The sequence below is a fragment of the Aethalodelphis obliquidens genome, unplaced genomic scaffold (genome assembly GCF_003676395.1).
Source record: "Aethalodelphis obliquidens isolate GAN/ISIS:26980383/991018 unplaced genomic scaffold, ASM367639v1 scaffold4, whole genome shotgun sequence".
Lineage (NCBI taxonomy): Eukaryota > Metazoa > Chordata > Mammalia > Artiodactyla > Delphinidae > Aethalodelphis > Aethalodelphis obliquidens.
Window position 1 is genome coordinate 41565425 of NW_020837948.1, and position 16408 is coordinate 41581832.

General features: G+C 36.9%; 1 protein-coding gene across 11 annotated transcripts in view; it reads left to right on the forward strand.

Annotated features, from left to right (window-relative positions):
- The window catches only part of KIAA0825 (KIAA0825 ortholog), a 398483-nt gene that overhangs the window by 51608 nt on the left and 330467 nt on the right, over positions 1 to 16408 (forward strand). For all 11 annotated transcript variants that reach the window (XR_003431587.1, XM_027100606.1, XM_027100611.1 and 8 more), the window contains one exon: positions 2638 to 2769. Coding sequence is in view for 10 of the 11 variants with exons in the window: in XM_027100606.1 (XP_026956407.1) it covers positions 2639 to 2769 (131 nt within the window). In the remaining variant the exon portion in view is untranslated. The remainder of the gene's footprint in view (positions 1 to 2637; positions 2770 to 16408) is intronic.

Sequence of the window (16408 nt, forward strand, 5' to 3'; positions counted from 1 at the left end):
CTAATTATATATAAAATAAGTACTTATTGCAAAACATTGGAAAGTGCTAAATATGAAGAAGAAAATAAAAATCAACCATAGTCTATCCAGTCTGTCCAAAGATAACCATTTTAACATTTTGTTTAATATCATTTCTACATTCTACAATGTTTTATATGCAGTAACTGATTCATTTATCAAGAGTCCAGCAACCTCAAGTTTTAAAACCAAACAGGTCTGGGTTCATACCCTACCCCCTAACACTGGGTAGCTATGTAACATGGACATGTTAGTTCATTTCTTTGGGCCCAAGTTCCCTCCCCTATACATGAGGATAATAACTGTTTTGTAGAGTTATTATGAAGATTAAGGAAGGTGATGTATATAAATTACCTTATACATAGTAGATATACAACAAATCATATTACTAGTTTGCTATTATATTTAAGCTGACTTCTACACATATTTTCTTTAGTTTGAATATGTGGAGTCTGAAGTAATGAGGCGTTACAATATCGACAAATTGGGGCAACTCTGAACAGAATATTGATAATATAATTTGTTTTATTACAGAGAAGCTGGCTATAAACAAAATATTTACTAAGTTTGAGTTCTCTACGGGAACCCTCAGCCATTCAAATCTTTCCATTATAAAACTGAAATTTTATTTTCTTGCAACAGTTTTTGAATATCTCATCACCTGAAAAGTTGAACTACCCAAAAAGATTCAAAAATATGCAAATACATAAACTGAATTCATTATTAGTAATATTGGCCATTGGGTTCAGAAATGACTGTTCTGATAATAGCTGTAAGTAGGTGAGCTACTGGAAAGATAGGAAGATATCAGACTCATTGGTATATGGAAATACTGAGGTTTTGGTGTCCTAAAGAAGTATAACTTCTGATGGACATAGCATTTTCTACCACTTAGCTTATAGTTTCGGCAATTTTATTTTTTTGCCTGATTTCAAGTTAATGTTAATTATGGTATATTATAGGTAAATATTTGTTTTCAAATGAAAAATTAAACCTTTTATTGCAAAATATTTTTAAAAGGAGACTCCAAATGTATGAGGATTATTTATTTATTTATTTATTTATTTTTGGCTGTGTTGGGTCTTTGTTTCTGTGCGAGGGCTTTCTCTAGTTGCGGCAAGCAGGGGCCACTCTTCATCGTGGTGCGCGGGCCTCTCACTGTCACGGCCTCTCTTGTTGTGGAGCACAAGCTCCAGACACGCAGGCTCAGTAGTTGTGGCTCACGGGCCTAGTTGCTCCACGGCATGTGGGATCTTCCCAGATCAGGGCTCGAACCCGTGTCCCCTGCATTGGCAGGCAGATTCTCAACCACTGTGCCACCAGGGAAGCCCCTGTATGAGGATTTTGATATTTAAAAATGGTATATTGGAACTAATTGAGTTTCAAATGACAAGTCTGGTGATACCATGGACTTCTATATTAAAATGTTTTAGTGGAATGTTTTCCTCTTAAAGTAATATCTCTTAGGAAGAATAAAAGCTGTATTCCAAAACAACTTCTTTGAAGTGCCAGATAGAAACTATGAGAACTCTTTAGCTGTTTTATTATATGATAATAAATTACCTACATTTATTAATAATTAAATAATTAAGGATGAGTGTGTCTATTAGTGTTGTAGCTTCTGCAAAACTTTTTAGATAATATTTCAAATATTTTGGGTGTATCCAAACTAAAACCACATTTTTCCAAGCCTTTTTCTTGTTAATATTTAGTCTATGTATATGTGTTATAATTTAATGTTTAAATTTCTCATTCATTTATACCATCAGTCATCAGATTAATATTTTATGTCAAAAAATAACGTACCTCTAAATAAAAAAAGTTTACACTCTGCCCCAACACTATCATTTTTAGTCTATCTCATTGCCCTGCTGTATTTGTTCTCATAGCACTTCTCATCATGTAATCTTTTATAAAATATATCTGGTTATGTGTTTTTAAAATCTACCTCCCCCACTAGATCAAAAACACCATGAGGGCAGGGACTTTGACTTGTTGCAGCTGTATCCCCAGCTTCTTCAGCAGTGCCTGTTATATATCAAGCATTCAGTGAATACACATGGAATGAATGATTGAAGTTTTGGTAGTGGGAAAATGCTTATCTCTAGAAGGAGTATTGTATTTAAGTTTTAGTCCAATGTCAGTACTTAGGTTGACAAGGGTGGTAGAAGAACGCAAGGGAAATTTTACCTTCTTCACATATAAAACAGGACTAGGGGATGAGACTAAAAAATTCTGAGTTTCCAATGACTAGGTCAATATGTTGACAAGAGTGGAGGGAAGTTGCTGAATTCTTGAAGCAACCACCCTTGTTCACACAGGTCCCTGAGGCTTCGGAATTTCCTTTGCAGCTCTTGGTTACAGTGAGAAGCAGCAGGATGCTTAGGTACTCTGACTTTTTTTCAGCTTCTAAACCACAGAGAAGTGTGAAAATTAGGTCACACCTCATGAAATTTAAATAATAAAACAATCTACCTAGATTAATAATACCCTACTTCTTCTACTGCTGTATTTTGCCTCTAAATGGGCATTATTATTTTGGAGTTAATATCACAACTTGAGGTGGATTTTTTTCCTTTCATTTTGGGGAAACTGACATTTTTTATTCTTATTCCTCAGGATGGATTGGAGAGATGAATATTCCCATAATTCTTTTGACCTGCATTGTTTGTTGAATTCATTTCCTGGAGACTTGGAGTTTAAGCAGATCTTCAATGACATTGATGAAAAGATAGAACAAAATGCCATAAGGTAAATATTGCTAATTTTAAAACAAGTTGGTTTCATGTTTCATTTACACAAACTTTTATCTTGTCTAATTTTAGTGTTTCCTGCTCTTAAGAAAATTTTAGGTTTTAATTATCATTAACTTTCCTGAAAAAGAATTAATTAGACCCTCCCCTCTAGAATATAACATGATTTTCCTTATCTGATTACTACTTTAAATAAGGCTAAAAAATATAGGCATTGCCTTCAAATAGATAAAGTTTGTTGAATTACTCTTGTTGGGAGGAGGAAGTTTTCCTCTACCCTTCTAGGTTCTTTTGAGTAGTCTAAGAATTAAATTGACATGAGACAGATTAACAGAAGAAAATCAAACAAAAGTGTAATTACATGTATACATGGGAGAGAAACAGAAAAACTGAGTAGCTGGCCAAAATGGGCAAAATCCTCTCCTTAACCATTCTCAGCTAAAGGCAAAAGAGGATGTTGAGGGTGGGTAGAGTGTCTTGGGAAGTTACCAGGAAAAGCACAGTAAACAAGGATAAGGTTGTTATGCAGATTTAAGTCAGTACCTTCTCCACTGATAAGAGTTTCTAGAGATCCTCCTCTGCCTGGTACAGTGAGGGAGACACCCTTACAAATGGAGATTTTCCTTATTAATGTGAATGTTTCTAACAAAAGGGTAGCTCCGTGCTTGGTTTTCAGAGTGTTTACCATATGTGTGTTTCTTAGAAAACAACCAGCTTAAAATAATTTAATATGCCAAAGAGACATATTTTAGGGTGGCAAATTCTGCTCCCCTAAACTGTTCATGATTTCTTAGTTTGCCAGTATTGATGGCCTGCATTTTCACTAATAGGTTTAGAATTAAATATTCTCATTTGATGGATAAGCACAGAAATTAAAATTTTGGAATTAAGGTATTAAAATAAATTCGTAGTATAAGGCCATGGATTTCTTGAATTGCTGAAAGCAGAACATTAAATTATTTTTATGTAATGTTTGTCATTTTAAGTCTCCTCACTTACTTAAGAGACTAGGGAGTCCACCTATGCAAGGTTAGTCTTTATCACCTACTCCAAAATTAGTGTTTCTAAACACTGGGGGAAGCAGGAACAATTAAGCAGATTTCCATTAATACATATTCTCTGATAGAAAGGACTCTGTCTTTATATGCATTTGGACCCTAGAGTCAGTTCACTTATTTCAATCCTTTTGGTCAAAGATTCTAATAATTCATTTCATGTTGAAACCGTGTAACTCAGATTGGGATTGAACCCACGGGCCGGGACTTGAACCCAGCCTAAACCCAAATTGGGACTTGAACCCACGGTGTTTTAATTAGAATCACTCAACTCGTGTCTGGACTTACTGAGGCTCAGGTTCTTTGTCTCTCAGCGCAGAAGGAATTCAGCAAGAGGCAACAAGTAGATTTATTAATATAGGAAGCTTGTGAGAGATGTAAGTGGAAAGGTGAGGGGGCTCTGCCCCAAGGATTAAGCGGGCTACATTTTTATAATCAAAGGAAAGTGGGACAGGGGGAAAAGACCACCTTCTTCCTCATTCTTCCTCATCAGGCTTATATCACTACCTCCTCCTTCTTATCGGGCAGGAGAGTATTTGACCCATGAGGTCAAACTAGGACTGTCAGGGCACTTATTCAAATCAGCAGAAGGGTGGTAACATATACTAAAATATGTTGAATCATCTCAGGTTTCCATATAATGAGGGTCTCCTACTTTGGAATGTCACCTTTCCCTTAAATTCCTGTCCTTGGTCCTAAGGATCATTATCTTGTTGAACTCAACCAGCAGAATGCAGGCCTCATTTTTTCTCTTTCACTTAATGACCTGGGGTGTATCTCGTGCTTTTATTTATGACTTTATAGTTAAGCAAGCTTGCTTCTTCCACGACATTCCGATAGCTTTCTTGAGTGACTGTTAACTTACAGTGATCTCCCAAAGTTCCCTAGGTTTCCCTCTCTATCTATAATCCCCTACTGGGACTTCTACAACTACCTGTATAACTATCCTACTCTATCCCTATCAATGTGGGTTACAAATATGCACACCACAGTAAAAATTTCTATTATTGAATGACATATGGTATCTCCTTTTTGAAAACTTAAAATATAGTTATATTGGATTGTCAAAGGCACTGAACCAAGCAAGTGAAATTTTCTTGCAATTTTTTCCTCATGTTTAATATGAGAATACAGTTAATTTTTCATCATAACAATGGGCATAAATAACTTGAATTCAAAAGATAACCTATAATCCAATAAAAATTTAAAAAATTTTTAAAAAAATTTAAAATTTTAAATTAAATTAAATTAAAAATTTAAAAAATTTTTAAAAAAATTTAAAAAACAAACAAAAAACCAAAAGGTAACATATTGTTGTGGAATTATAATTAAAAACAAAATCTCCTCCCATCCCAGAAATCCTCTCCACAAAGGCAAAAGAGAAAGAAAACACTTCTGTTATTCAGTAAGCATTAAACCAAACTGTAATAAGCATCCCAGGCGATCTGCTAAGAGATTGCAAAGACAGAAAGGAACCACGCACAGCCCTTTATATAGTCTAGTAGGTACACCCATTACATACATGTTTTCAAGATCGACAATAACTTATAGGAAAAAATGGGGCACGAGAGGATGGTCGTGTCCCAGGTCTCGGGTGAGTCCCAAGTCCCTGGGACAGACCGTCAAGTGAGGATCCTTGGCTTTACGCAGGAAAGAATTCAAGAGTTAGCCATAGTAAAGTGAAAGCAGGTTTATTTAGAGAGATACACACTCCATAGACAGAGTGTGGGCCCTCTCAGGAGGCGAGAGCAGCCCCAAAATATGGGGTGGTTAGTTTTTATGGGCTGGATAGTTTCATAGGCTAATCAGTGGGAGGATTATTACAGGTATTTTGGGGAAGGGGTGGATATTTCCAGGAATTGGGCTACCGCCCACTTTTTGGCCTTTTATGGTTGGCCTCAGAATTGTTACGGCGCCTGTGGGTGTATCATTTAGTGTATGCTAATGTATTACAGTGAGTGTATAATGAGGCTCAAGGTCTACCAGAAGTCGAATCTTCTGCCATCTTAGGCCTAGTAGGTTCTAACTGGTTTTTGTGGTATCCTGTTTTTCTTAATGGTTGTATCATTCTTTTAGTGGTTGTGCCCTGCCCCCTTCCTTCCTGTCTCATAACTAGCCTTCAAATAGAGGATTTGGAAGCCCATTTTTCACACATGGTTCATCCTAACTTTACCATGATTAAAGAACACCTGTGTTAGCTAGTTGGCTTCATCCTGAGGAGAAGCAAACTTCTTATATCTTTATGACAAGAAGCAGTGTTGCAAATTGGATCAAGGCACCCACTGAAGTTGGGCTCCTACTCTTCACAGGAACAGGGGTATAGGGGGGCTATCTCCTTTGGTGTTTGTATTTTGAAAAGATGATTCCCAGATTCTTGAGAAAGACAGTCCTGGCTGAGAAAGCTGACAAAAGGTCTATCTAGTCTTCCAAGGGATACATTTTAAAGAGATGAAAAAGTCCTTACATTTGCAAGTTTCTAAGGTAAATACTTTAAGAAATAGGAAACGAGGGAAACCTTTTCCCTTATTTTCAACAGGGAGAATTAAGCCTCTTATTTTTGCTTTGTATCTGCCCTTAATTTATATGTCTACATGTGTGTGTGTCTTTTTAAAAAATAGCATATATATGAGACTTAACCACACTATAGTGTATATTATAATTTATATTGTATATGTAAATATAAAATCACTATATTAATCTTCAGAGTAATTATGTATTTATTTAATTTATATATATTATATATTTATATATTTCATGAAACAGTTTCTAACCCAAAGGAACTTATAAATGAAAAGAGTGTTAGCTTGAATAGATTAGCAAGTCACTTATCTATATTCTAAAGATGGTTATTTTTTTCACTGATACTAAAAAATTCTTTTTAATTGAAGTATAGTTGATTTACAATGTTGTGTTAGTTTCAGATGTGCAGCAAAGTGATTCAGTTATACATATATAGAGAGAGGTGGTTATATTAAAACAAATTTTAAATATTTTCTAAAAAGTAACCTTCTTTGTTCATAATGGCCTTGAGGCGCCATCAAAACAAGTCACTGAGGGACTTCCCTGGCAGTCCAGTGGTTAAGACTCTGTGCTTCCACTGCAGGAGGGATGGGTTCAATCCCTGGTCGGGGAACTAAGATCCCACATGCCGCAGGGCACGGCCAAAAAAAAAAAAAAAAGATAAAACAAACATACAAAGAAACAAGTCACTGAGCTCTGATGCTTTTGTTATAGACTGCTTCATTTTTATTTGCTAAACCATCTACAGTTAATTTCCTGTCCTACCTGGTCAATAAGAAATCATATTGAGAAGTAAAACAATGATTAAAATACTGTACTTTGCATTCATAAATTGTTATTTAGGTCAAAATTCAGATGTTAGTATTAAAAAGAAAATATGACATGGAATATAAGGATATAATTTTTAAATTAAAAATATTTTATTGCCCATATATTAAAACAAACCTAGAGCAAAACCACCTCAAGTGACCATTGATCTTCACAGGGGATAAAATAAGGGAGAGCTGTATGTGCTGTATGCTACATTTAGAATCAAGTCTATTTTTCATCAAATTCAATTATGTTTTTATTATACTCTAGAGAATAAACATAACAGTATAGGGTATATATATTTTTAAAAATAAAATACTGAATAATAACCATGTTTCAGAAGAGTGTAAATCATTTCTGCACTCATTTATTGCCTTCTAACAGAATAGCTTTTAGAAAATTGTATGTCATGGCGAATCAGTTATGCCACACTTACATTGCAGTAGTTGAATTACCCTTGGCATTTTTGTATTCTAACAGTTCTATTTATCTCTCAATGGTGTACATTGAATAAGTAATGAACATCTGTATGATATGGCTTTTCCCAATACTTTTAAAGAAAAAAATTAGTAATTCGTTTTTAAATATGGTATTTTTCCTTACCCTTGAATTTTTAAAGTTGTATTTCTAGCAGTGACCCTGAATTCTAAGTGTGAATTCCTTCCCTCTTCTTAATATCATCAGATTTTATGAGCCACAGGGTCTTTTGCTTCCCAAAGCAGTGATTCACCAGAATGGACTAGAGTGCCCAGAGGTCACTGAACTTTCACCTGCCCTTCAAGAGAGGCTGTCATTCTCTCAGACCATTTTCACTTTTACATCCTCATTTCCATTCAAGTCAGAGCTAGGTGACTCTTAGGTCTGACAGTGGAAATCAGTGATGGTGAATCATTTAATTTTAACACATATCAACATTGGTAGCAGGAGGATGAATAACCTGCCAAAGAGGAATACTATGAATGTTGTATCCACAGACTCACTTCAGTAACTAAAAACCACATGTAGCACTGAAATCTTTTTTGAGCTGAATGGAACTTATTATTAGTTTAACACAGTATTGAGGTCTAGAAGTTCTCTTGGGCTTACAATATGTCATGAATGATTTTTCTCCTCTTAATGGTCAGTTGGATAGCTATAATTGCATCATTAAGAGTTTCTTTTGCCTATCTGTTTCTTAATTATAGACAATCTTTGTGTGTACCCCAGGATGTAAGTTTTGCTGGCACTGTGCAGGATTTCTACTTTTTTTTTTTTTTTTTTAATCTAAAGAAAGAACAAGAAGTGCTACCATGGATCATATTGTTTGTCTTGATCCAGGAGAGGTGGTGTCCGGGTGGTAGGGAAGGCGTTAACTTTATATTGTGACAGAATATTGGATACATGGTTTCTATAAATTTAACCATGCTCTCTGTTTCAAGGTGGCATATTGGACCACTTCCTCCTCATCATTTTCTGTCACCATTAGCTCCATTCAAATAATGTATGGTGCTCCAACTTCTTTCTCCACAGTCCTGTATTGTGTGCCCTCGATGCTTTCATTAGACGCTTTAGGACGCTGAGATAAGTAGCATAAAATGTGGGATCAGTAGTCCACTAGATGATTGTTAAGAGATTCTTTCAGGTAATGCATACATTTTAAGTGTTTGACAGGTTTTAAAAGTATAACTTTTATTTTTATGTGTGTTAGCTTTATCTACTTTTGGCCAAATAGGCATAAGACAATAAAGAATTATTGTTTGGGATATTCCTAAGGAATATTATTGTCATTATCTTTTCATGGGAAATAAGGAAAGGGAAGTAAGTGTCTTCCTATTTATAAACTGTTTTAATAACAAAAGTATGAATAATATTGTGCTAGAATCTAGACCTCATGAGGAGATTGAGCCAGCAATAGTCAGGCCACTACTCCCCATTGAGGGTCAGAGTTAATGGTCCAGGGGGAAGTAAGCCCCCCACCCCTGAGATACCAACCAGAGGTGCCAGGTAAAGATAGCCCAGCTGTGAGGTCAAGAACAGAGGAGGAAACACTAAAAGGGGACTGAGCCCTGGTAAGGAGATGTGACTGCTGTGGCTGGCTCATCTTTCCTAGATGATTGATGCCTCGAGATCTAACCCAACCCTGACAGCTTTCCCTGGAAAAGAGTCTTGTCAGGGATTTAACAGAGTCAACACCTTGTCTTAAAAGGCTCACTAACACCACAGCATTTGCTAATCACAGTCTTTATTCTAGAATCATGACTAAGAATACCTTTTTATGGAACTTGGGATGGAGCTGAGTTGGGGGCCTGCAAAATGGTATTCTTATTTCCTTTATTTCTGCTTTAAAGACCAGCTGTTCTTCATTATATTCTCATTACCTAAAACAGCCCTGGCAGAAAGTAGGCTAGAGGATGATCAATAAATGTGTTTGTTAGACATCTGTTGTGTTTGCTTTAGCTTCAGCTAGTGTGAAGTTAGATGAGTAGAATGTGATAGTTTTCTTTTCCATTAAGTATTTTACAATATAAACATAATACATACTCAGGAAAAATTTCAGACGGTAGAGAAAGGCAGATATAAGGAAAAGTTGAGTATGGAAGGGCAGAGATGAGGAAAAGTTTTCTTACTCTTCTGACTCTCCTAGTCTTGGTCTTCAGAGGTACCCTATATTAGTGAATTACTGTATAACTATCCAGAAATGTTCTCTACATATAGATGTGTGTACCCAAGAATATATTCCCCTTTTTACACAAATGGGAATTTGTGTATATGCTGCAATTAGATTTTTTTAACTTAATGTATTTTTAAAATCTCTCCATAGAACAAGCCAATTCCCTCTTGATGAGTATTTACGTTATTTGCAGTCTTTCTGCTATTACTGCACACACACATGCATATGTGTGTCCTTCCTTCCTTAGGAAAGTTTATGTGATGGTTTCTTAGAAGTTGTACAATTAGCTGTTATAAAATTGTTCCACAGAAGTGCTGCAGCTGTCTTCTCTCCTATTGGCAGTATATGAAACTGTATGCTGTATGTCCTGCCTCCTCACAATGTGACCATGTGTACTATTAAAACCCTCAGTTTGTAACTTGCAGTCAACTCTGTTGTCTGGCTTAGTGATTGAATTTATCGGGACAATGGAGATAAAGATGTAAATCAGATGTGTTCCCAGATCTCTTCTGATTTTCATTATTATTTTTTTTGATTTTCATTATTACGTATGTTCTCCCTCTCTCTTCTTTTTTTTTTTTTTTGTCTCTTTCTCAGGAAGAGAATCAAGGAAATCATCACAGAGTAAATGCTGGTGCAGATTCCCTGCATTTCTCCTGATTTCAACTTGTGTGGTTTCATTGGGATAAGCCACATTCTGACTTTAGTAACTGTGCTGAATACAGAAGCTAGGCAAGCCTCCATAGATAAAAAAGAAAGCACGTTAACTTACCCTTGCTTGTCATGGGTATTAAACTTCCATGTCCTAATACCCCTATAGAACATTTCCGGGAAATGTTCTTTATATTGTTAACACAGCCCTGTGCCACTTCCATGGAGTTCCCATCATCACTAGAGTCTAGGGAAAGGGATCCGAAGTCAGATGTAAATTTAAGAATGAAAACCGTGCCTTTGGATATGATGCCAGGCTCACTACAGTACTGCCAGGACTACCCGTCATTGACTGGAAGTTGGGGAGTATTTCACAATTGGTTGACACTTTGGGGAGCGCTTCAGATTTTTTAGATTGGCACAGCCCTACACAGGGTCTGAACTTTCCTGAAGCAATCTGGACGATTCTAGAGCCTCTGTAAACTTTTGTGGTAAGGATTGGTGATGTAAAGCAACAAATAATGGAGGGTCCTAACTCTAAGGTTTCCTTTCATACTGTCTTCCTCAGAGAATAACTCCGAACAAAAGGAAGGTTGACAATAGATGGGAATCTTGGGAAGCTATTTCTGTAGTCCACATGAGAGATGATAAGATCCTGAGCCCTGTCTTTCACAGTAGGAATGGAAAGGGGAAGATTCATTTGAGAAAGACTTAATGAGAGTGTTGTTAACAGGGTTTGGGGACAACGATGTTTTTTTCCTGAAAGTGTAGTTAAAACTTTTTGAAATAACCAAAACGTCTCTGAAATCGAAAATAGTTCAGCAAAAATATCTAATTTCTTACTACACTTTCATTAAAGTAGTTGTTTTATAAACCCTTTTCTCAGCCTTTTAAAAAATATTATCGAGAAATATCTTTGTCTCAGGAAAATAAGTTTTTATTTCATGGCTGACTTACGTTTTAATTACATACTAGTTTTTATACATCAGCCCTCTTCCCTAATAATTACTGTTAATTCCAAGGAATTTTAATAATCTCTTTAGATGAGCTAGACTTATCTAAAAACAAAAGAACTCTTATTTACCACACAACTATTTCTTGGTGTTTTTAAACATATGATAGAATTGAAAAAGCCTTTTCCTTAGACTGAATTTATGTTGGTGAAAAGTATAAACAAGAGCACCAAAAGTGTAAAATCTTAAAAAAAATTTTTTAATGTTTACATTTCCCACACTGTAGAAATAGTCTTTAATCTCTGCCATTTTTGACACCTCTACCTTGATCTAAAAAAATAAGAATAAAAAGTCTAACCTATGAAAGCAAACCTATATGTTCTCTACAACCTTTACATCAAAGAAGTTCTAATAATTTTTACCGGTAGAACATACATTTTTTTTTCTCTTTGAACTTTTCTGTGATGGAATAATAAAGACTATGTGTTTTCAATCTTGAAAGAGTTTTTACAGTCAGCTTAAGTGCCAAGATTTTATATCATAATTATTCTCTTTTTCTCAGTTCCTCTTGCTGTCCTCAACTACACCAGCCCAATATTAATCATCTCTTGTGCTGTTGTTGATTAGTGCTGTCTGTTTAGTTATAGGACATCTCTGTCCTTTTGGAGTAAGCTAGTGCATCTATACATACACACATACATATATGCATAAATTTAGTTGTGACCAAAATAATAAATTCATATTTTTTATCATCCACATAAATATATTGATCATTTTAAAGTGACATGGCAGTGAGATCAGATGATCAGCAGTGAATTATCAGGGGTCAGGGATCAGGGACTTCTAAGCACAATGATTTCATTAGTTTTCTTAAAGCATCAATATCCTTGCATATAATCTCCTTTTCTACAGGGAGAAGGCTTTTCTACACCTCCCAGAGGCACATTGAACGGCTCCCTCCTGTTGTACTCTATTGTACTCACTTAGCACATCATACACACACCTCTTATCAAGTCTTACTGTAATGTAGTTATCCATTTACAGGCTTATCTCTCTCACTAGAAAGAATTCCTTTAGGGATGGGACCATGTCTTATTCATGTTTAGGCCCTTAGTATATATCACAGTGCCTACTACATATTCAGTATTCAGTTAATGTTTATCAAATATGCCTTCATTCAATAAGTAATTTGCACACTCAAAGAACCTAGGATTGAATGTTGAATGAGAAAATTACCACAGATATCCTTTTAAAAAGCATACTGCATGTTGCATCTTAAAAATGGTTTATAAATTGATTTACACACAGCCTCTTGGTAATGCATCCACTTGCACACACCATTAACTTGGATAATTCAGTCATTATAATTAAAGCACGTTGGGGTTCAAATTTATTAAGAAGTGTTGAGACATATGAAAAGGCATAAAGAGTACTATGATAAACATTCATGTGCCCACCATCCAGTATGAGGAATAAAACATTACCACTAGTGCTGAAACTCACTATGTGCATCTCCCCAGTCTCATCCCACTTCCACCCCACCCTGCATTTGGTGATGTTGCTCATTCCAGCACATTTCTTTTTTTTTCTTTCAAATGTATGTATGAAAGTACGTATTTATTATTAAAGTATAGTTGATTTAAAATACTGTATTAGAGTAGAGGAACAAAGATGGCAGAGTAGAAGGACATGCTCTCGCTCCCTCTTGTGACAACACCAGAATCACAACCAGCTGCTGGACAATCATTGACAGGAAGACACTGGAACTCTCCAAAAAAGATACCCCACATCCAAAGACAAAGGAGAAATGACAATGAGACGGTAGGAGGGGCACAATCACAGTAAAATCAAATCCCATAACTGCTGGGTGGGTGACTAACAGACTGGAGAACACTTATACCACAGAAGTCCACCCACTGGAGTGAAGGTTCTGAGCCCCACATCAGGCTTCCCAACTTGGGGGTCCAGCAACGGGAGGATGAATTCCTAGAGCATCAGACTTTGGAGCCTAGTGGGATTTGATTGCAGGACTTGGACAGGACTGGGGGAAACAGAGACTCCACTCTTGGAGGGCACACACAAAGTAGTGTGTGCATCAGGACCCAGGGGAAGGAGCAGTGACCCCAGGGGAGACTTAACCAGACCTACCTGCTAGCATTGGAGGGTCTCCTGCAGAGGTGGGGGGTGGCTGTGGCTCACCATGGGGACAAGGACACTGGCAGCAGAAGTTCTGGGAAGTACTCCTTGGTGTGAACCTCCCAGAGTCTGTCATTAGCCCCACCGAAGAGCCCAGGTAGGCTCCAGTGCTGGGTTGCCTCAGGCCAAACAACCAACAGGGAGGGAACCCAGCCGCATCCATTAACAGTCAAGCGGCTTAAAGGTTTACTGAGCTCTGCCCACCAGAGCAACAGTCAGCTCTACCCACCACCAGTCCCTCCCATCAGGAAACTTACACAAGCCTCTTAGATAGCCTCATCCACCAGAGGGCAGACAGCAGAAGCAAGAAGAGCTACAATCCTGCAGCCTGTGGAACAAAAACCACATTCACAAAAAGATAGACAAGATGAAAAGGCAGAGGGCTATGTACCAGATGAAGGAACAAGATAAAACCCCAGAAAAACAACTAAATGAAGTGGAGATAGGCAACCTTCCAGAAAAAGAATTCAGAATAATGATAGTGAACATGATCCAGTTCCTGGGAAAAAGAATGGAGGCAAAGATCGAGAAGATGCAAGAAATGTTTAACAAAGACCTAGAAGAATTAACAAACAAACAGGGATGAGCAATACAATAACTGAAATGAAAAATACACTAGAAGGAATCAATAGCAGAATAACAAAGGCAAGGCAGAAGAACGGATAAGTGACCTGGAGGACAGAATGGTGAAATTCACTGCTGCAGAACAGAATAAAGAAAAAAGTATGAAAAGAAATGAAGACAGCCTAAGAGACCTCTGGGACAACATTAAATGCAACAACATTCACGTTATAGGGATCCCAGAAGGAGAAGAGAGAGAGAAAGGACCAGAGAAAATATTTGAAGAGATTATAGTTGAAAACTTCCCTAACATGGGAAAGGAAATAGCCACCCAAGTCCAGGAAGCACAGCAAGTCCCATACAGGATAAACCCAGGGAGAAACACGCCGAGACACACAGTAATCAAACTGGCAAAAATTAAAGACAAAGAAAAATTATTGAAAGCAGCAAGGGAAAAACGATAAATAACATACAAGGGAACTCCCATAAGGTTAACAGCTGATTTCTCAGCAGAAACTCTACAAGCCACAAGGGAGTGGCACGACATACTTAAAGTGATGAAAGGGAAGAAACTACAATCAAAATTACTCTACCCGGCAAGGATCTCATTCAGGTTCGATGGAGAAATCAAAAGCTTTACAGACAAGCAAAAGCTAAGAGAATTCAGTACCACCAAGCCAGCTATACAACAAATGCTAAGGAACTTCTCTAAGTGGGAAACACAAGAGAAGAAAAGGACCTACAAAAACAAACCCAAAACAATTCAGAAAATGGTAATAGTAACATACATATCGATAATTAACTTAAATGTGAATGGATTAAATGCTCCAAGCAAAAGACACAGACTCGCTGAATGGATACAAAAACAAGACCCATATATATGCTGTCTACAAGAGACCTACTTCAGACCTAGGGACACATACAGACTGAAAGTGAGGGGGTGGAAAAAGATATTCCATGCAAATGGAAATCAAAATAAAGCTGGAGTAGCAATACTCATATCAGATAAAATAGACTTTAAAATAAAGATTGTTAGAAAAGACACGGAAGGACACTGCATAATGATCAAGGGATCAATCCAAGAAGAAGATAGAACAATTGCAAATATATATGGACCCAACATAGGAGCACTTCAATACATAAGGCAACTGCTAACAGCTATAAAAGAGGAAATCCACAGTAACACAATAATAGTGGGGGACTTTTTACACCAATGGACAGATCATACAAAATGAAAATAAATAAGGAAACACAAGCTTTAAATGACACAATAGACCAGATAGATTTAATTGATATTTATAGGACATTCCATCCAAAAAAAGCAGATTACACTTTCTTCTCAAGTGCACATGGAACATTCTCCAGAATAGATCACATCTTGGGTCACAAATCAAGCCTCAGTAAATTTAAGAAAATTGAAAGCATATCAAGTATCTTTTCTGACCACAACGCTATGAGATTAGAGGTGAATTACAGGAAAAAGAACGTAAAAAACACAAACACATGGAGGCTAAACAATACATTACTAAATAACAAAGAGATCACTGAAGAAATCGAAGAGGAAATCAAAAAATACCTAGAGATAAATGTCAATGAAAACACAACGATCCAAAACCTATGGGATGCAGCAAAAGCAGTTCTAAGAGGGAATCTTATAGCTATACAAGCCTACGTCAAGAAACAAGAAAAATCTCAAGTAAACAATCTAACCTTACACCTAAAGGAAATAGAGAAAGAAGAACAAACAATACCAAAAGTTAGCAGAAGGAAAGAAATCATAAAGATCAGAGCAGAAATAAATGAAGTAGAAACAAAGAAAACAATAGCAAAGATCAATAAAACTAAAGGCTGGTTCTTTGAGAAGGTAAACAGAATTGATAAACCATTAGCCAGACTCATCAAGAAAAAGAGGGAGGGGGGCTTCCCTGGTGGCTCAGCAGTTGAGAGTCCGCCTGCCGATGCACGGGACACAGGTTTGTGCCCCGGTCTGGGAAGATCCCACATGCCGTGGAGCACCTAGGCCCCTGAGCCATGGCCGCTGAGCCTGTGCGTCCAGAGCCTATGCTCCGCAACGGGAGAGGCCACAACAGTGAGAGGCCCGCATACCACAGGGAAAAAAAAAAAAAAAAAAGAGGGAGAGGACTCAAATCAATAAAATTAGAAATGAAAAAGGAGAAGTTACAACAGACACCGCAGAAATACGAAGCATCCTAAGAGACTACTACAAGCAATTCTATGCCA